Source organism: Heliangelus exortis, chromosome 9 (assembly GCF_036169615.1).
Source record: "Heliangelus exortis chromosome 9, bHelExo1.hap1, whole genome shotgun sequence".
Classification (NCBI taxonomy): Eukaryota; Metazoa; Chordata; class Aves; order Apodiformes; family Trochilidae; genus Heliangelus; species Heliangelus exortis.
Genome location: NC_092430.1, coordinates 19,319,003 through 19,339,609, shown reverse-complemented (window position 1 = coordinate 19,339,609; position 20,607 = coordinate 19,319,003). Strand labels below are relative to the sequence as shown.

The following is a 20,607-nucleotide window of genomic DNA, read 5'->3' as shown; positions in this document are numbered from 1 at the left end:
ATCCCCAGGGTAATAAATGAAATGCTATAAATAGCCATGGTAGTACCTCTTGCAGTGATATTTTAAATTGTTTTTAAAATAATCAGCTGGCTAAACTGTTGGATTCTGTAAAGATAAGGTTGTATTTGAGACATAAGTCTCATTCAAGTGGGCATGAGGGATCTATAAACCAGGAATAGTTACCAGAGCTAACACACAGTAGCCACAATCTGGTCCACTGATGGTATTTGTAGGATTTGTTTTGAACAAGCTGCCAAACATGCACCCTATTGAGTGATGACTCTTTGCAGTATCTTCATTCCAGTGCACAAAGTGGGTATTACCCAGTCTGATAAACATACAATTTCTCCAGCCTTTGGGAGCAGTGGCTTCTGCAGAATGCCACTCAGGATCAGCTCTTCTGCTTCTGGAAAACTGCTATGTGGTAAATTTTTAGGTGATGGCACTATGGAGCTGCCTCTGCACTGTCAAACTGAATATGTTCTTAGCACCCCCAGTTCTCATTTCCTCATCTAGACAAAAGGATCCATTGATCTACATCACTTCATGTGACTGGGCAACTGTTTTGTCTCTTGTACTGTAATAACAAAATCATGGCTTTGTCCAAGAATTGTTTGAAGTGCTCATGTCTTCAAGAGCAGACTATCTATGGTCTGCAAAAATACATCTCCTACCTCTTGCCACTATTTTTAGAGGCAGCATAGAGCTTTAGAAGTTGAATAGGTATGAAGTGGAAGTGACAGCCTGATTAAAACAAAACAAAAAAACAATGACAAAGTTGTTTCCAATGTATTCCCCAAGGCTTCCAAGAATATATTGATAAAATTTTGCTTTAACCTTTTGTCCTAATATAAAACTGAAGAACTACATGGGTGGATACAGTGACTGGAATGTTACTGTACTAATATCTCATATGTTTTTTCCATAAGACTAATCATAATACACCTGAGAAACAGATTTTCATATCTAAAGTAAGTAGCAGATGGCACTTATCTGATAAGGGTTGTCAAACATGCCTGTTGCTTGCTGTCTTAAATCTGTAAAAAAAGAAAAACAAAACCCCTTTGTCTTTCAGGATGTTGCCTTATGGTTGTTTGTCTATTGGTGACTGTGTGGGGCTCATTGAGGTGGTGAGGAGCTCTCATACCATCATGCAGATTCAGTGTAAAGGAGGCTTAAAAGGAGCATTGCAGTTCAACAGCCATACATTGCATCAGTGGCTCAAGGACAAGAACAAAGGAGAAATGTGAGATTTCCTGTTGCTTGTTTTTCTTGTTCATGTGCTCTTTTTGATGGAAACTTCCAGGAGAAATGAAGTTCATCAAGTGGGAAATTATGTCCATCTGGTTTTGTTTCTTGTTTGTTGTATTTGTTTTGGGTTTTTTAGCCCTGCCTGCATTTGCCTAGTACTCCTCCTTGTAGCTCTTTCAGTAAGTTGAGTTTTATGACTTCTCAGCAGTAAACAGAGATTGGAGGTAGAACTATGAAGATACAGCTTGAGTTTGTATTTTAGCAGTAGCTGATCAAAATGAAAATTGCTGGCCTTCAAAAGAGGTACAGTCACTCTAGCAGCCAATTGGCTGTTCCTTGTAAGTATTCCTGTTTTCAGCATATGCCAATTTTCGTCTTTACTTGAGAAAAGATAGGAGCTGGTTCTTTCTTTTCTGGAGAGGAAAAAAAAAAACAAAACAGTTGCTCTTCTGTATAATTAGAGTATGTCTAAAACTTTCCTGTGTTTGTTTTCACTAGGTATGATGCAGCTATTGACTTGTTTACACGTTCTTGTGCTGGCTACTGTGTTGCTACCTTTATACTGGGCATTGGTGATCGCCACAACAGTAACATCATGGTGAAAGATGATGGACAAGTAAGATGACATTTTTCTAAAAACACAACTGATGTCATCTCTTCCTTTGATACGATTTTGTTTAAAAAAAAATAATAATTCTGAATTAAATTATCAGCTTTACTATGATGTCATTTAAACAAGGAATTACTAATCTTAAAATACCTTTCTTTCTTCCCAAGCTGTTTCACATTGACTTTGGGCACTTCCTCGACCACAAGAAGAAAAAATTTGGTTATAAAAGAGAACGTGTGCCATTTGTCTTAACACAAGACTTTTTAATAGTGATTAGTAAAGGAGCCCAAGAATGTACCAAAACAAGGGAGTTTGAAAGGTGAGCCTTTTTTTGGTTTGGTTTGGTTTTGTTCTTAACTACTGGTGACCTTTAATAATTTATACCTTTAAACAGAAAAGGACTATTTTCACTTGGCTTGCAGTAGGCTATGTCTTAGTTCTTTAGTTGAAGATCAGCCATCCACTTGTAAATTAGTAGGGGATGTTAGTGCTTACATGGCCATAAGTTCAAGAAACCTCACTTTATGGCACACATGTCAGTGAAGAGAATTTTTTTGATATCTGAACTTGTTTAACACTTGAAATCCTCTTGGGATTGCATAATTGCAGAAACAGAGTTCTTGAACGTTAGGTGTGATGCACATCAGAGCCTTGTTGATCACTCAATACTTCTCTCTCCTGGAGCTGCTGTGATATCAGTGCTTCAGCTGGCCTGTGTAGGTTGTGACATTGTGCAAAACCTGGTAAGAGAGGAGAAATTTTAAAATAATAAAATAGTAAATAAATTATTGTTTTCGTAGTTATTCCTGATATCTGGCTTTCCAGGGAGCCTATCTTTGAGGTTTCAATTTTAATGCTAATTTCATATGTTGCAGGGAAGGGAAAACAGATTTTAAATTACAGTGCCTATCTGAGTGCTGCAGTGAAGTGCTTTTGCATTATTTTATTTCTTAACTTGAATTAAATTAGGGATTGCAGCATAAATGGTCATTTCTCACCCAATGTTGGGATATAGCAAATGCTCCTGTCTTCATTGTATTTAAGAAGCAATAGCTACTGTCCTCATGAAACCAGGGGAGAGAAGTGCATACTCTGCTAAGAGGGACAGTGAATCATGAAATGTTTTGTGAAATCTGCAGACCAGTAGCAGTGACTAAAATGGCCTGGGGGAACTTCCATAAACTCATGTGGAGGGCTTGCCTGAATTGTAAATGAGGTTTAAGGCTTGAAAGCCTGTTGTTGTTAGTCTGACCACTGCTAGTTCTTAGAAATGAAGATGAACTCAAGTAGGAAGATGAGGATATTTTCTCAGCAACATTTTGATGTTCTTATTAAATTAAGACTGTCCATGTTAAAAAAAAAAATGTCCAGTTACCCGGCACCCACCTGTTTTGGAGGTGAGAAAGAACCTGTATCTGATGCATCTAATAGAGAAATACATTAAACTGCTTTTTTTTGCCCTGTCTCTTCCAGGTTTCAAGAGATGTGTTACAAGGCTTATCTAGCAATTCGGCAGCATGCCAATCTCTTCATAAATCTTTTCTCCATGATGCTTGGCTCAGGAATGCCAGAACTTCAGTCCTTTGACGATATCGCGTACATCCGAAAGACCCTGGCACTGGACAAAACTGAGCAGGAAGCTCTTGAGTACTTCATGAAGCAAATGAATGATGCTCACCATGGTGGCTGGACAACAAAAATGGACTGGATCTTCCACACAATAAAGCAACATGCTTTGAACTGAAATGAAAGCAAAGAAAACAAGAACTGATAGCCCACTTGGGTACTGCACTGTTAATACCCGTTAGCAGCAAAGACTGGTTGCATAGGAATTGCACAAACCATGAACAACTTTGGAATTTATGGCAAGAAAAGAGATGAACTGTTCAGACAAGTGTCAAAAAATAATGTAAAACAGGGTTTCAGATAGCACTAAAATTGTACACTTCAAAAATTAAGCTTTAGTATGATGTGTGACTTCATGTTATGCCTTAAGCCCAAAAAGGTAAAGTTGGAAGAGCGTTTTCTTTTTCTGTTTGATAGGATCCATTAGAAGGAAAAAGAAAATAGCAGTAGCATGAGCATAGAGTCCATCACATATTACTTTAGATCTGGTACAGCAGTAGAGACTATGCTGGAGTGACAAGAGTGGATGAAAATTCAAGTGATAGTGAACATGATATGGCACTCATGGTCTAGTAACTGTGGCAGTAGTGGATCAAAGGTTGGACTCGATCATCTCAGAGGTCCTTTCCAGCCCAGCTGCTTATATGATTCTATGACTTAAATGCAGCATAGTTTGAAGGGAAAGAGAATTTCTTAAGCTTAAAGATCTAAAAACAATAGTGAGAGGACAGTGCCTTTTAAATGTGCTCAGAGGCATTAACACTTACGAGGTTTAGATGACCCCTGGATTTCTGGGTCCGTCATCTGCATGGTTTCTGAAAGCAGTAGGAAATAGGCCTGTGCAGTATGGTGTTTCTTCTGCTCAGTATTTCTAGGGGTGCAATTCACACTTTCACAAAGAAACTCCCTATCATTCCCAAAAACTGACTAACTTGGAAATTGAATGGTCAGAATTGGGTTTAGTGCAACAGAGAGTTGTAGCGTTCATCTTAGGTTTGCTTTAATCTAACTTGAACTGAATAGATTTTTTTCATACATGTTTTCCAGAGCCTAAAGAAAGGTGAGTTATTAAAATTATTGAAAGATTATTTTTTTATAAAGGCTATTTATATAATAGGAACTGTTATTAATATATATTCTTTATTTACATGATTTGTCCAATATTCGTTCTTCTAATTTTGCAGCCCAGTTCTATCTGTCCAAGACTCCCATTTCTATTAAAGTCACTGCAGGTGGCCAGATTTACTCCTAGGACCAAATTCAGCCCTGGTTAAAGAGGACGTGAGTACCACTGAAATGTAGTGGGAGATAAACCCACTAATGCCAGAGGTGAACTTGGCCTAAGTCTCCTCAAAAATTTTTGGGCACTTCACATTAATGAAGTGATATGTTGGCTATTCAAGGAACATACATTTAAACCCTCAGTCTTTGTGTCCACCAATTCTCCTTTTTCTCCCTCCTCTGGAAGTGATTGTTTAATCCAGGGACAGGTGAATCAGAAATAGCAATTTAGATTTTCAATATGATCAATAACAAGCAGTTCAACGTACAGCAGATCTGCTGGCTAGCTCAATGCATGCAGAGTTACCAAACATTTTATAGCTTTGTCTGTTTTGTGTGTGCGTGCCTGTAAAATATATTTGTAAATCTAGTTGTTGTCTTCTAACACTATTATGATGTGTGCAATCAATTAAATTGGCACCATTTTTGGAAACTGTTCAGAGTACCAAGGATTTCAGATTGCCCTTATGTATAACGTCAGGTAGGACTGTTTTTCTAATTATTAAACAGGTTTTTGAATTAATGCAGCCCATGATTCTGAGGGTGTTCACCCTAACATTTAAAACTTGCTAGATTGGCAGCACTTGGAGTGAATTCCAAAGGTCTGGGGCTTTTGGGGGTTCAGCTCATTCACTTGCAAGCATGCACCGAGGTGCCACTCACAAAGTGCAATACCACATGTAATATAAAATATGCTGACAGCTGGTTTTAGATTAGAATATAGGTATATAAATAAAATGTACTTTGTGCAGGCTGTACTGATGAGGTAATGAGTGGTTGGCTTCATTTAGCAAAGTGTAATATACTAAAAATGTGCAATCAGTTACATTATGAAAGACCTTGGGGATTGTAAAGCCAAGACTTCAGTTTTTCAAGACACTTTCATAGTCAAGATCCTGCAGTTGGTTACTGTGCACGTGGATACTTGATGTTGTGGGGGGAAACCTGTTTTTGTGAAAATTACAGAAGTTCCAAGAGTAGTATGGGGAATGTGAAGTTTTATTTCCTTATGTCTACTAAGTATTTTGGAGTAGTCCAATAGACTTCTCACTGCTCTTTTTATTGTCTGTTACATATTCTTTTCTGCTCATATTTTGACTCCTTCTAATGCTGGTCATGCTTTCTTAGAGCAAAATTACCCTTGTATATATTACTTTGCAGTCAACACACTCTTAATGATTTAGCTCTTTTAAACATGGCTTAGTTTCAGTTTGAATTTGGCTCACAAAATCTGAAACCCTGTTGGCTGTAACTCTTCATTTAACTGAGTAAAACTTGTACAAATGCCTCATTAGGTGCTATATTATCCTTATTTATCTGGTATTGAAACAATGTTTTACCTCATTTATCTAAGAGATGGTCAGCCTTTTCTAGCCTGGATGAAAAGTTCAGCTCAAATTTATTGGATGCTATGAGCCCAACTTCTTTTGTACTTTGCCCCTTCGTAGCCATTTACCTCTGTAAATATAATTGTCTTTCAGTTCAAATGTAGTGCATTCTGCACACTTTTTGAACAAACAGAAATGTGAGGAATCAGACTCTTTTTTCCAAAAGTTAATACAACGAAATGCTGTGCATAAATAGTAAAAGAAAGGAAGCTTCGTAGTGATACAGACACACTATGATTTGGGGTAATTTTAGGCTTTAATAAGTAAAAAAATTTAAAAAATAATAAAATTAAAAAAAAAAGGTAGGAGAAGGTCATGGGCTTTAGCAGTTGTTCTTACTATAGCCAGGACAGACATTTGAAGAACATTCTGCCAATATTTAAGGAAAATAAGTTATCCTGGTTTTTTTAACCTTCAAAGCGTTCGACCCTTATTATTACCTTATCCTGTTATGTCAGTTTTGTCCTGATGTAACTTCAGTGAAGATAGTGGAGGTACTGTTTACTTACACTGGTGTAAAGGAGAGGAAGTCATCTCTTTTTGGTATCAGAAAGAAGATCTGCTTACAGACTGAAAACACCTGTAACTGAGATGGCTTGGAGTTTAGATTTTCATATTTTGACTATATCCACTTCATACAAATTTGAAAATGTTTTGAAAATGTTCCCTTTATTCTGAGAATCAGCTGCAAAAAAACCATAAAGGAGCTTATTTGGAGCTTGAATTGAATCTGAACACCTTCCTCCTGCAAAACTTTGTGGTAGGAAGGGAGCCCTAGATTGGGCCATATGTTTTATTACAAAGCATTAGGAAATGCTGATTTAGTGAAATACAAATTTAAAAACCAGTAACTTTTTCAACTGTGAAGCTATGTTTATTTTAGTGTCAGAACAGACTGCTGATGATTAGCTTTTCTTAAAAATATATTCTTTGCTTTCTTAAAGACAGCAGAAAAAGCACCTCTACTGACTTCCATGTGCACACTTTTCTGTTCTGAAGGGGTGCAGTAGTAGTTTTTTCATAGACGAAATAGACCTTAAATATAATTTTTAAAGTAAGAAAGCTTTTAAATAAAACCAAAATTGTTAGTGGTTTGGCATCTTGTGGAGAAGATATAAGCCTTGAATGTTAAGGGCAATAGAGAAATTACCAAGGTTGTAGAGAACTTGGTATGTGATGACCCTGCTGTTGACGATAGAGAGGGTTGTTTTGTTTGGTTTGGGTTTTTTTTTTTTCAGCTTCACTTTTTATGTAAAATACTAAATGCCCTTTAGTGGTCTGTAGCCCATGTTTGTTGACAATTTGAAGGTATGTTCTTTGCTTTGTCATTTTCTACCTGGCATGTTCCAATGTCTGTTCTCAATAATAATTATTAATTCCTCCTGTTTTGCATGTCTGTACAGGTTGCAGACCTGGGCTGGACCCATTCAAAAAATAATTATCAGAAAAGCCACTTGACATGACTATTTTGTGGATGTTTTGACATCTTTGAAAGACATCTTTCAAGTTAATGAAATTGGTGTGGTATTATAGAAAGAATTATAACTTGCTGCTTCTAAGATTATTACTTCTGTTAACTTCCATGTTTCTTTTTCTTGGCTTAGTTTTACTTGAATGGAAGAACCACACTTGTTTGGTTTTGTTTTTATTTTTTTTTAATACTATATAGCTGTGGATGTTGTTGCATATTGTTGAATCCCAACTTAATTTTGCAATACATGTTTCATACAAATTATGTATTTGTATCTTTTTTTTTTTTTTTTTTTGTGCTGAAAGTTCTCAGTTTGGGTAAGGCTCTATCTGTCAAAAATAATATGTAGAGATCACCAAGGTCACCACCCCTGCAGTTGTTGTTGGTTTTCTGAATGTTTTGTTTTATTTTTTACATTTGTGTTAATGAAGGGAAGCCAACTGGAAACTGGATGCATAAGCTTTTTAACTGCATAGGGTAACCAAATCTCTAGGTGCTCTGGTCTTTGAGAAATTCTGATTTTACATTATGCTGATGTAAGACTGACTTTATCAGAATCACTCTGGATTCACAACAGCATGTGAAATCAGTATATAGAATTTATATATATAAAGTCACAGATTACTTATGACTCATTATGAAAGGTGTTCTCTTAATGAGAGAAATGTTTACTGGCAGCCCATTTAAACCCTTCACAATTTTACTTGGAAATAGTCTAACCAGCCTTTTCAGCTCTCCATAACTACTTTAATCTTGTCAACAGTTACTTTCATTCTTGAGAATTACAAGATTTCTTATTGCTTGCTATCTTAAATGTTTCCTCTTCCTGCTCTTTTGTACTACACTTACTTGCTGAACCCACACTCAGGAAAATCTGTTCTCCTTTATTTTCAGTACAGAATTCTTCACTTGAGAGCTGTGTGGGGTAGACTTTCCAAAGTACAAGGTGTTACTGTGTTAGCACTCCTGACTCAAAGCCAGAAGTGCCTCTTAACTTTTTCCTTCCCTCTCCTCCATATGCCCACAGCATAAGAACAACATAAAATATTTGTTGGAGAAGATGAGTTGAAGCAATGTTCTGCTTGTCCTTTGAAACTAGCACTCTCATTGGTTTGTATCAACATGTCTTAAGTTTAAGTGTCCTTACTTTTACTTCTGTATGTGATGCAATATCCCTGAGATATAAAGAAGGCAAAAAATATAGTCTTGACTCCTCCTGTAATTCTGATGCTGGTTCCATAGTAGCTGTAAACTGGCTTTGGAACAATTCAGTTCAGTTTTGACAGGACCCTGATACAGTCACAAAATTAACCACAGTTAAACTTAATAGTATTGCTGAAATAGCCTAATTAAAGCAGAAGCTATTTCTCCTAAGAATCTCATATCTGCTATAGTTTACTTAATCCTTAAAAGCCAAAACAGATTATTCATGGATTCTGCTTTGTTTCTTTGGTGTAAATACTCTTAATCTAGTTCTAAGCTTTATTAATTGTTCTGTATCTTGAATTATCAGCAGCCCCAGGCTGTCCAAAGTTGGTTGACTGTTTCAGTTGGAGAAGGGGAAAGAAAAGGAAAGCAGGAGAAGATTGGTTTCCTCTTGTCTTACAGCTGCCATGATCCAAATTCTTCTCTTGTGAAGCTAAATGTGTAACTGATCATCTGGGAGTATCATCCTTTCCTCTTGTCTCTTTGTACAGTTTTAACTGAATATTCACATGTACCATTGACCTCTATTTCCCTGGTGTAAAAAAGAATTCTAAATATACATGGCTGCAGGCTGACATCCTCAATTCTCATACTTGAAATTTTTGACATCTGGTTGGCATTACAACTGGCACCACAATTGTAAGAACTTTCATGGAGTTGCACAGAATTGTTGAGGTTGTCTCAGACCTTTGGAGATCATCTAGTCCAGCTTCTTTGCATTCAAAGCAAGGTTAGCTGGAGCAGGTGGCCCAGGACATTTTCCATTTGGGTCTAGAGCCTGCCCAGGAAAGAGGGATCTAAAGTAAAAGTCTTTTTCTTAATGTTTTTATGAAATTTCTTCTGTTTCATTGCCTCCATCCTTTCATTGGCCAGCACTAAGGAAAGCCTTCCTCTCCATCAAGTGTTTATACACATTGACAAGATGCCCCTTGAGCCTCCTCCTCACCAATTAAGCAGTGCCAGCTCTCAGCCTCCCCTCCCATGTCTTTATTATCTTCATGTCCCTTTGCTGAACCTCTTCCCAGGTTGAGAATTTCTCTTCGTTCCCCTGCCCCCCTTGCTCTGCCTAAGGCAGCCCAGGATGCTGTTGACATTTGGGATAAATATTGCCCAGGAAGGTGTGATCTCTTGATGTCTGTGTTGCTTTGTTGAAGCTGGTAGCAGTTACGTGTCTGCATCAAAAGGAGAGTTTAACACCCACCAGTGCTTGAAATATCTTTTAAAAATGAGACAATTATCTTTTGAAGTAACCACTACTGGGGGTTGGGGGGGGATGTTGCTGTGTGTATGTCATTCTTTATTAAAGATCCTGTGGTAAAGTAGTTAGAAAGCAAGACATTTTTGTAATTATGGGCCAAAAAAAGTCTTTTAAGATGCAGCAAGATGCATGTGTTGTCATACTGAGAACAGTCTTGCAGTACCCTTTTTATTAAAAAAAAAAAAAAACAAAAAAAAAAAAAAAAACAAAACAAAAACCCAGAAAAAAAAACCCCACCCCCTCACACAAAAAGAACCCTTTTTTCCCCCTTCTGCTGTACTCCTCAAGAAAAAAAGTTTGGCCTATGATATATTGTAGTTCATGTTCATGGAAATCTGTAAAAAGTCTGCTTTTTATTTATCTTCACAGTCTGTATCACATGTTTATTAAAAAAGAAAAAAAACTGCTTTGGTTTTTATCACACTTTCGAGTGCTAATGTGTATACTAACAACGAAATTAAAAATAATATGGTTGGTACACTTGTGAATTCTGAAGTGAGAATTTAAGTAATCTTCAGTCTTGGGGTGATTTGGTGTTGCAGCTTTGCTGTTGAAAAAGGCAAGAAGGAAGGAGAGAAATGTCATACATCAGCTGATTTTTGGGAGAGGGGGAGAATAGAAATAGAATTTTCCTTATTTATGAATGGGAAGTCATAAGTGCACGTGGCATTCATTCATGCACATGCTGATCCTTGAGAGAAGGTAACTTATATTAGATATGAGCTGTAGAAGTTGAGAAGAAATGTTATTTGAAGTGTTTCAGCTGGATGGTTTTTAAGCCCCTGCTAAATCATTCTGGTTTGCTTTATGAAAATATCATTCATACTTTCATTACCAAAACTATATATTTTTTTTAAGAAAAAGGTCAAACCAGTTTGTATTTTTGTATCCAATATGAATTTTGAAACCCTGAGGAACACACCTAGAAAATCATTGGAAGTGTAGGAGCACAGAGCTGCACCAGAACTGCTTCTGTGGATGTGTTGGTGGTCTTTGGACTTCAGTTGCTAACAAGCTCTAAGTGAGGAAATGTAAGGTGGGGTTTTTTTCTTCCTTCTTCATCTATGAAATGGTTTAAAATGCACAGGATTGTTCAGAGAAAGGTGATCATTGGTTCTTGTTCAAATACAAGTGTTAGACTTCACTGGCCTTACTGTGGTGTGATCTTTGTAGGAGTTCTCTAGGTCTCAGTCCCTAAAGCATAGAAAAATTATGGAACACTTGCAAAATTTTGCCAGTGAAACAGAAGAATGATTTGCAATGGGGGGAGTTTGCTTTAGCCAAGGATCTCAGGGAGCCCTCCTGATGTTATGCTCAGAAATCTGCCTGGTTTCCAGCCTGCATGGGAAAGGCTTGATCCAAAATCCGAGTCCATGTAACAAGAGCAAGAAAACTGATGCTAGAAAAGGTATCCCTGTTAACCTCCTATGTGTCCTGTCAAACTAATGAACTGACCTTCAGCAAAGATTATAGCCATGAGATACACTTACTGCTGTAATTGAAGAAAAAGTTCACCCTGCTTTTATGTTGGTGAAGAGAAATCCCTGGGAAATAAGATGAGGAACATTTGTGTTGCTCTTCTAAAGCATAGGGGGGGATATCATGTGGGCTTCTCTGTATTTCTAGTTGGAATGGGTTCTGAGTGATTAAAACCTGATCCAGAGCTGGCTGAACATCTCAAGCATGAGATGTTGAGAGTTGAGAAAAGTGAGACTTGTTTAGAATTATCTGCATAAAGCATGGATGAAGCTGTTTGATGCCTGTGGCTTTGAACTGCATCTGCAGCTTCAAAAGGGGATCCTCCTCAGATGTTTTTCCTTCACTCAAAGTCTTGTCTTTGTCTCTAGCCTAGGTGGTGTTCAGCTGTGTGTGTGGAGAAGAAATCAATCAAAAGGTACAGAAATGTGTTGGTTTTGTGGTAGTGACTTGGTTACCCTTGTTCTGTTTCACCTAACAGGACTGAATTGAAAAGGAAGGGTTTGGGTCTGGTTTTTTTTTTCCTTTTTCCCTTGGCAATTTATGGATTGTTACTGCCCTCAGCTGAGAAGTGGAGAAAGTGCTTTCCCATGTAAATGCTTAAAAACACAAAGTATCCTGGACAAATCTCTGCTCCTGTCACTGGAATAAACAGCAGAAACTGAAGTGGGATGCCTGGATCTTGTACTAAATCACATCACCCTCAAGACAGGGTTCCAGCTTTCAGGACAAAGGCCAAAGGTAGGATTTTATAAAGATACTACGTCCTGTTTCAGCTTCCAGCTGAGGCCAGAAGCAGAGTAATTTTTGAGTTTTTTCTTTTTTTTAATCACTGGAGCAAAAATATAGACGGGGAGTTGTGGCTTCTCCACTAACTGAAAGCTTGATCATAACATTAGATAGCTTCAGGCTAATCCAGAGCAGAATAGCTCAGTGAATGAAATGCTTGGAAAAATTCCATGATCTATTTAGTCATCAAATTAAGTGACTGTCATGATCACTTTTATCTTCAAAAGCAAGTTACTATTTTGAAAAATAAGATGCTGTTTGAAAATACTCTGCTTTGTGGCTAAATGTAACTTTGATTGCTCCTTATTCTGGGGAAAAAAATAAATTAAGGAAAAAAAAGTGCAAAAAGGGGGATCCTTTTGTGCTTTAAAATTGGAACTCTTTGATATGGGGGAAGTTGCTTATTTAATTCTCCAACCCCTGTGTTTTACTGACTCTCCCATACACCAGCTTTGGAGGCCAAGAGCTGCGTTGCTCCAAAACCTCACTTTCTGCCTGAGGAGTTTGATGTCCAAGCCTCTCCCGTGTTCCCCGGGAGCAGCTGATGGCGGGAGGAAGGCCCGGGTCTGGGCCTGGGCCCAGTGGGAGTTCGGTTTCGTCCCTCCGGTTGCTAAGGCAACGGGCCGGAGGTCGGCAGGCACCGTCCCCCGTGAGGCCGCCAGGGGGCGCTATGGCGGCGGCCGCCGCGCGACCCCGCCCCGCCCCTTCCCCCGCGGGGAGCGGCTCCTCCGGCGGCGGCCGCGGCCCCGGGCCGGGCGCGGAGCTGCAGGTGAGTCCCGGCGGCGACGCGGGCGGGGGAGCGGCCGCCCACGGCCCCGGTGAGCCCCGGGGCTCCGCCGGTGACCGCCTCCCTCCGACCTCTCACCCCGCTGGGCGCGGCGCCCCCCCCAGCCGCCGCCGCCGTTCCCCCATCTTAGCCCTGGCCCCGGCGCCATTTGAAGCGCGTCCCCGCACTCCCGGTCACGGCTCCGCGGCGCTTCCCGTTCTTCCCCGGCTGGGCCTGCGGCGCCCTCTCCCATCTTAGCCCCGGCCCCGCCGCCGGAACGTGGTTGAGGCCTCGCCCCTGCCCCCGGCTCCGCGCCTCCCCGCCGCTGCCCCGGGGCGGAGCGGAGCGGCTCGTTTGCCGCCATCCCGCTCGCCGCTCCCCGCTGCGGTCTCCGTGCAGGCCGCGGCCGGCTCGGGGACGGGGTCTCGTTTTTTAGGGCCTTTATGGCCTCCCCCATCACCGCGCCGAGAGGGATACACCGGGGGGGGGGGGGGAAATAACAGGAGTGAGTGTCCCCATGGGCCGATCCGCGGGGAAAAGGCTGAGCCGGGCAAACTGGGATGAAGGTTGCGGTCCCAGTAGGGTGTGGGGTCTTCCCTCACGGTCACAAAAAGCGATGGGGGTGATTGGTGCTTCTAGACCATGATATAATGTTTTAAAAAAAGTTTTTATTCATGTTGATCATCCCTTAAAATAAAATTTCCATCTAGACAAATCTATTTCATATCACGACAACAGCAGTTACTTGATGAGGGGCTTTTTTTCCTTCTTTTATCTCAGGTAGAGAGCACTAGAGGATCCTGGGCCTGTAAGTGCTCAAGTGTTACAGTAAAGCACATCAGATTCCATGTTTGCAGCCCTTTCTTCTTCAAAACTGTCTGGCACAGTGTATAGCCCAACTCCTTTTGGTGTTGTCTCCAAATACTTTTCTGTTGTTAGGAGCTGCCAAGTGCACTGAAAGCCAAGTAACCTGGGGAAAATAATACTCTAGTGCATCTGCCTCATTAATTTTTATGCTCTAAAGGGAAATTATGATCAACTGTTAGTGTTGTTTTCTAGCTTCAATTTTCACAGCTTTATTCTTTGAAATACTTAGGTGCCTGATATTGTTTTGTGCTAAAGTTTTAAAGTGTTTCAAAATGCTGTTACTCCACAGATTACAATGTTCTCAAGCTGATGTATTCACTACATTTGGGAGCTGTACAGCCATCAGCTTCTTAGCTTCTCTGCTGGCCAATACTGAAGATCATTTTAGGTAAGAGACCGTGACATTTGTTAGGATTTTCAACATGAAAATTTTATCTGAAGGGGTTTGCCTTAAGCTGTCTGGTCTCTTACAGAAGGCAACAGTGCTGAATTGCAGGTTACACAGAGTGCCTGGAGTCCTGACTTGTCTGTCTTTATGGTGATCCTTCTTTTTTTCCAGGACACGAATACAGAGCTGGAGTTCATTAGTTGTGTGCATCTAATGTATTCTTATCTGTAACAAAATGGACTGGAGGGGCAGAAGAGGGAGTAGGAAAAAAACCTCTTTGTGCTTAATGTATAGATTTTCAGTATGTTTGCATTGCTTCATAATGTAATGAAAGATGAAGTATATAGAAATAAGTCTGTCTAATACCTGAATGTTTTCACTTTACAGTTAGCTTAGGCTATTCAAAATGAATGAACATCCTAAAAAGAGGAAAAGGAAGACTCTACACCCTTCTCGATACTCAGGTAAGCCTGGAGCTTGAGTTATGTACACTTAGTAAGTTTATTTATTCTCAGAATAATTACTTTGTAATGAGAAGGGACCCCATGTGCTGATACATGGAAAATCAGTAACATGAAGGGTGGGGTAAGAAGTCTTAGCCTGACCATTTTCAGTCAGTGCATCTGAACAGTCTTCTTCAGATGTTCTTGTACTTCCTGCAAGTGGGGAAATTCATACAATCTACAAAATGATAATTAATCTGCAAAGACACAAAGGAAGGAGTTTTGCAATAGCTGGGATAGGGGTGTGCAGCACGGAATGAACTGTGCTCCTGTTGAGGTCCTCAGTGGGATCATGTTGTATCTGATACAATGTTATCAGGCCAGCATGGAATTCTGCCAATACGAGAGTAAAAATGTAGCTGGTGAAGAGAATCTTGGTGAACATCAATTACATATATAGCTACATCAACTTGCTGGTATTAAAACTCTTCTGTTGTTGTTTTAGATTCTTCAGGTGCAAGCAAATACATAGACAACAGTGGCATTTTTTCTGACCACTGCTATAGTGTCTGTTCTATGAAACAGCCAGATATGAGGTTTTCTGAAAGCAGAGGTAAGACTACGTTTTGTTCTGCAATCCTGTATTAAGTGTCTTATGCTCCTATTTGTAGAAGAAAATAAACTATAACATATGTAATGGGTGACTTCTGAGCATCATTGTGATCTGATATGCCTTAAACTGGGGGAAGGTTGTTACAGCTGAAATACAGTTTTCAAAGTGAACAATAATGCTTCTATTTCACAGAATTTGTAATGATTATTAGCAGATATTTAGGTCTTCTTTATGAATAATTTTTAAGATTTTTAGACTTCTTTAAGTCTAGCTAGGTAACATAAGGCTGATGTAAATAAACTGAGACTTCACATGAAATTCACCAACAACTGCATTAAACTGTACTTGATATTTGCAGAAATCAAAATGCATTTCTATACAACATCCACTACAGCATGTAAAATTTAGCTGTGCAAATATGGGCATGGATTTTATTATATTTATTGTTCTTTTCATTCAAATTAACAAGCAAGTCTCCAGAAGTCCTAAAAAATATTATTTTTAAATCTGATGTCCAAGGTTATTTAATAACGTTGGTTTTGCATTTCAAATGAAAATGTTTTTTCCAGTGTAATTACCTGACTAATTTTGCTGAAATTTTAAAGACAGAGTTGCCACTTTTTTAATTATCTTGCTGTCTTTCATATGTATAGAAATATTTGATAAAGTATTTATTGTTACTCTCTTTAATGCAGATGATAATGTGATAGCATACAAATTTATGCAACTAGAGTTAGTAAATAAGGAATGTGGTTTAAGAATCATGATGATGGTAGTATAGACAAATTATTACAAGAAAATCCTTCTCTTGTCTTTGCAGGTAGATACCACAGTCCTGTGCAGAGCTTAGACACAGATGATGATGGGAGTCCAGTGCATGCTGGGACTTCTCACTGGAGTGGGTCGCATTCAAATGTTGTGGGGATGCACTACACAGATCCTAAAAAAAAGGACAAAGGTAAAGGTCAATGTGTATTTGCAGCTTAAGTGCTGAGAAGCTGGAAAGAACAGCTGCTGGCTTTTGATGTAACTTTCTTGCTTTGATAGGAGATGTAGAGGACTTGTACTTTATTTCTTAGATAAACATAAAACATAGTCTAGCTGAGGAAAAATAATTCCTTTTTGTATCTAATATAATTCACCAAAAAGTTATTTTTTGTGTGTGTTTTGCAGGACTTTAACCTTTTGCTTTTATTATCTATTTCCTTCAACAGAGAAAGGTACAAATAACGGGATGTGCAGAGACTTATGTGATTCACCTATATTCAGTGATAGCCCTACAGAAGAAGAGAAACCTCTAGATATTCAAACTGTAGAAATTTCTACAACAGAAGTGAACGCTGTAGAAGTTCACGACATAGAAACACAAACTGTGTCACCTGAGAAACTAGAAGCTGAGGACCTAGAGGACATCCCTCTGGAAACTTGCAAAATGTTTGAGAAGAACCAGGCTTTAAATATCACAGCTCAACAGAAGTGGCCTTTGCTGAGAGCCAACAGCAGTGGCTTATACAAATGTGAGCTCTGTGACTTCAATAGCAAGTACTTTTCTGATTTAAAGCAGCACATGATCCTGAAGCACAAGACGTGTACGGACACTCACGTCTGCAAAGTTTGCAAAGAAAGCTTCTCCAGCAAAGTGCAGCTCATTGAACACGTGAAGCTGCATGAGGAGGATCCCTACATCTGTAAATACTGTGATTACAAAACAGTGATATTTGAGAATCTGAGTCAGCATATAGCAGACACTCACTTCAATGACCACCTCTACTGGTGTGAGCAGTGTGACGTGCAGTTCTCCTCAAGCAGTGAGCTGTACCTGCACTTCCAGGAGCACAGCTGTGACGAGCAGTATCTGTGTCAGTTCTGTGAGCATGAAACAAATGACCCAGAAGATCTCCACAGCCACGTGGTGAACGAGCACGCGTGTCGATTGATAGAGCTGAGTGACAGCTACCACAACAAGGAGCGTGGACAGTACAGTCTCATAAACAAAATCAGTTTTGACAAATGCAAAAACTTCTTTGTGTGCCAAGTGTGCGGCTTCAGGAGCAGGCTGCACACAAATGTCAACAGGCACGTAGCTATTGAACACACCAAAATATTCCCTCATGTTTGTGATGACTGTGGGAAGGGCTTTTCAGGTATGTTGGAATATTGCAAGCATTTAAGCTCTCATTTATCTGAAGGGATTTATTTGTGTCAATACTGTGAATATTCAACAGGACAGATCGAAGACCTTAAAACTCATTTGGATTTCAGGCATTCAGCAGATTTGCCTCATAAATGTACTGATTGTTTAATGAGGTTTGGAAATGAAAAAGATCTTTTAAGTCATCTTCAGATACATGAGACAGTGTGATAACTTTTTTTCCCTGTAATCAGTTTCTTAAAATTGGAATTAATTTCCATTCAATGAAATGTGATATTAAATACAATTTTAACAGCAATTATACAATTCTAATGTTGTTATCTTTATCATCTAAGCATGAATAACAACCTGGTGTTGTGAATTTCCTTCCCTGGGAGTTTCAATAGGAATAATCACATTTAGAGTGTGATGGATTGGGTTTTAGGGAGGGAGGGGGAGTGGGAGTAGTTGCATGTTGTGATGGCAGTTCTGGTCAACCTGCACTTTCACATAGAATGGCTCATCAAATCATAAAGTGGTTTGGCTTGGAAGGGACCTAAAAGATCACCCAGTTCCAGCCCCCCTGCATGGGCAGGGACACCTCCCACCAGACCTCAAGGCCCCATCCTCCCTGGCCTGGAACACTTCCAGGGAGGGAGAAGCCACAGCTTTTGTGGGCAACCTGTGCCAGTGTCAGTCTGATGTTGTACATGTAACATACAAGACAAGTTCTTGAGTTTAGAAAGGGACAAAGAGAAAGGTAACATCGAGTTCCATGCTTCAGTAACTCCATGCTGATCTCAACTGCATATCCAGCTCATGTTTTGCTCTGTGGCAGCAGGTCACTGTGCTCATGTTTGGCAAATTGTCCCAGCCTGCCAAAGATAAGGTTGCTCCAAATATTCCTGGGCATGGATGTCTCCAAATTCATATACCAGCCTGCATTTCCCACCTCATACTTTTGATAAGCTTTTAACGTTGCCCTGTATTTCTCCTGGGTACCTATCTGATCTCATAATTAACATTCTTTGTTCTGTGTTTAATTTCACCTCTTGTCTGTGGGACTATCCAACAACCCTTTCTTCCACACATTTACTGCAGATCTCCCACATAATTTTTATCTCCTTTATTTACCTTCAGTTCCTATCTTTTAATGCACCAAGGAGACACACATTGCTTGCGTGTAGATGAAGTCATGTTTCAAGAAGTAACTGTAAGAGAATTTGCAATGTGATCCAGCTGAAAATGTACACTGTTATTCTCATATCTAAAATCCTAATTTAGCTCTTGCTGAAATGATGTATGTCACCAACCTCATTTAGAGCAAGCCTCTGTTAGTTTATAATTGTATTATTATCATTCTGTATATTTACAATTAGCTTTCCACTGCTAATAGTTGAGGATAGTTATATTAATGCTGTAAATTTTAAATTTTTCATGTACACTGGGCTTGAAACACTGGTACTGCACAAAAATTGTAATAATTTAAACTTTCAAAATATTCCCCACAGCTGTTCAGGTTAGATAGTGCTGTCCTGCCATTATAATCTTTAGAATTGAATTTTTACAGTTCATTCTGTAGCTGTATTTCTTTGTGAGTGGATACTTGGACAGATAAAAATGAGGGTGAGGTAATTTAGATTGTGCTAGTTATAAGGGTGAGATGACCTGTAAATTAGTGGTGGATCTGACATTTCTTTGTGCATTGGTTGTAAATCTGTAATGTAAGATTGTCTAATGCAAGCTTTGTATAGATATAATTAATGTTTAAAACAGTTCTTGATCAGTGAGATTTGGTGTTACCAGCTTGAAGGCAATGAGTCTTTGCAATGGATTTTTAAAGGTAAGGATAAAATTGACTAAATACAGTCAGTTTATGAAAGTTCTAATTCTAGAGAAGCATTTTTGGGAAGTCTACTATGAACCAGTTAGCATGTATTTTTTTTGTAGGAGGCAAGACTGCTTTCACCATTTTGGAATGCTGATTTACTACTAAATCTTCTGTGTAGTCATTGAAAAGGGCAACCTGATGGTATCTTGACTATATTATATTAGCCTTTTGTACAGAAAATTACAATGTCTGAAGCAGAATTGTTTATATCGCTCTTTGAGCACACTGATCCTGACTGGCTTAAAATGGTAGCAATAATATAATTAACAAAGCACTACTAAGCACTATTTTATATGCAGAAAGTTAATTTTGTTCATATGGGTATAAATGGGAGGGGAATGCTGGTTCTCCTGAAATGTGCTCTTGGTGATGACACACAGGTGAGCTCTGGAGAAAAAGCTGCTCCAGGGTGCAGTGGCAAGAAATAGAAAAAAGACTTTTAAAAAGGAATCAAAAAAATAAATAAGTAGGCTTCAGAAGTGTATCTGCTTGTATACACCAGCACTGTGTCCCACACAGGAAAGGTGGTCTTGTAAAAGGACAGAGCCCTGTCAAACAGAAAACTTGCTTGTTGACCTGAAAAACTTCATACCTAACTTTGGAGTTGTTCAAGTTGTAATTTGTAAACTGGGAATGAAAATAATACCCTATGGAAATGCTGTGAAGCCAAATTATGCCAAAAATGCACCAAGTTTTTCTTAGGTTGGCTTTTATAAATAAGAGAATGATGTTAGTACTTCTTTTTAATATCTGTCAAAACATAAATAGAAATGTACAGGAGTGGCTGGACTCATTTTACCTTAGCAGAAACACGAGTATCAGCTCTCACATGATCAGCATGCTAAAACAAGAAAGATACTAAGTAGTTTAAAAAAAAAAAAAAAAAAAAAAAATGGTAATGAGTGGAGTCTAGAACTGGAAGACAGAAAGGAATGGCTGTACTTGCCAAGGACAGTATGTCATTCCCCTCAAAGGGAACAAACCCATCAAAGGGAAGACAAAAGTTTGGTTTATTTATGTTAAGAATGTAAGTGGAAGGTCAGTGCTCTGACGTTGCTGCACCAAGGTGATCTCTGCTTGTCTGATACTGCCAGAGACTTCAAAGTTGTGTTTAACCCCACAGCTTAGGCAATTCCTCTCCCTCTTCAATAA

The 20,607-nt window shown here is 39.1% G+C and overlaps 2 protein-coding genes across 4 annotated transcripts in view; both read left to right on the top strand.

Moving 5' to 3' along the window:
• The window catches only part of PIK3CA (phosphatidylinositol-4,5-bisphosphate 3-kinase catalytic subunit alpha), a 38,181-nt gene extending 30,290 nt beyond the window's left edge, over positions 1-7,891 (top strand). For all 3 annotated transcript variants that reach the window (XM_071752608.1, XM_071752609.1, XM_071752610.1), the window contains 4 exons: positions 1,076-1,246; positions 1,750-1,867; positions 2,029-2,180; positions 3,335-7,891. In XM_071752608.1, the coding sequence (XP_071608709.1) occupies positions 1,076-1,246; positions 1,750-1,867; positions 2,029-2,180; positions 3,335-3,605 (712 nt within the window). In that variant the 3' untranslated portion in view covers positions 3,606-7,891. The remainder of the gene's footprint in view (positions 1-1,075; positions 1,247-1,749; positions 1,868-2,028; positions 2,181-3,334) is intronic.
• A 6,424-nt stretch (positions 7,892-14,315) lies between these two features.
• Positions 14,316-17,891, top strand: ZNF639 (zinc finger protein 639). The gene is made up of 5 exons (XM_071752617.1): positions 14,316-14,377; positions 14,765-14,841; positions 15,326-15,433; positions 16,254-16,391; positions 16,648-17,891. Exons 2-5 carry the CDS (start codon positions 14,784-14,786, stop codon positions 17,793-17,795), a joined length of 1,452 nt encoding a protein of 483 aa, XP_071608718.1. The 5' UTR covers positions 14,316-14,377; positions 14,765-14,783; the 3' UTR covers positions 17,796-17,891.
• Positions 17,892-20,607: the final 2,716 nt, after the last annotated feature.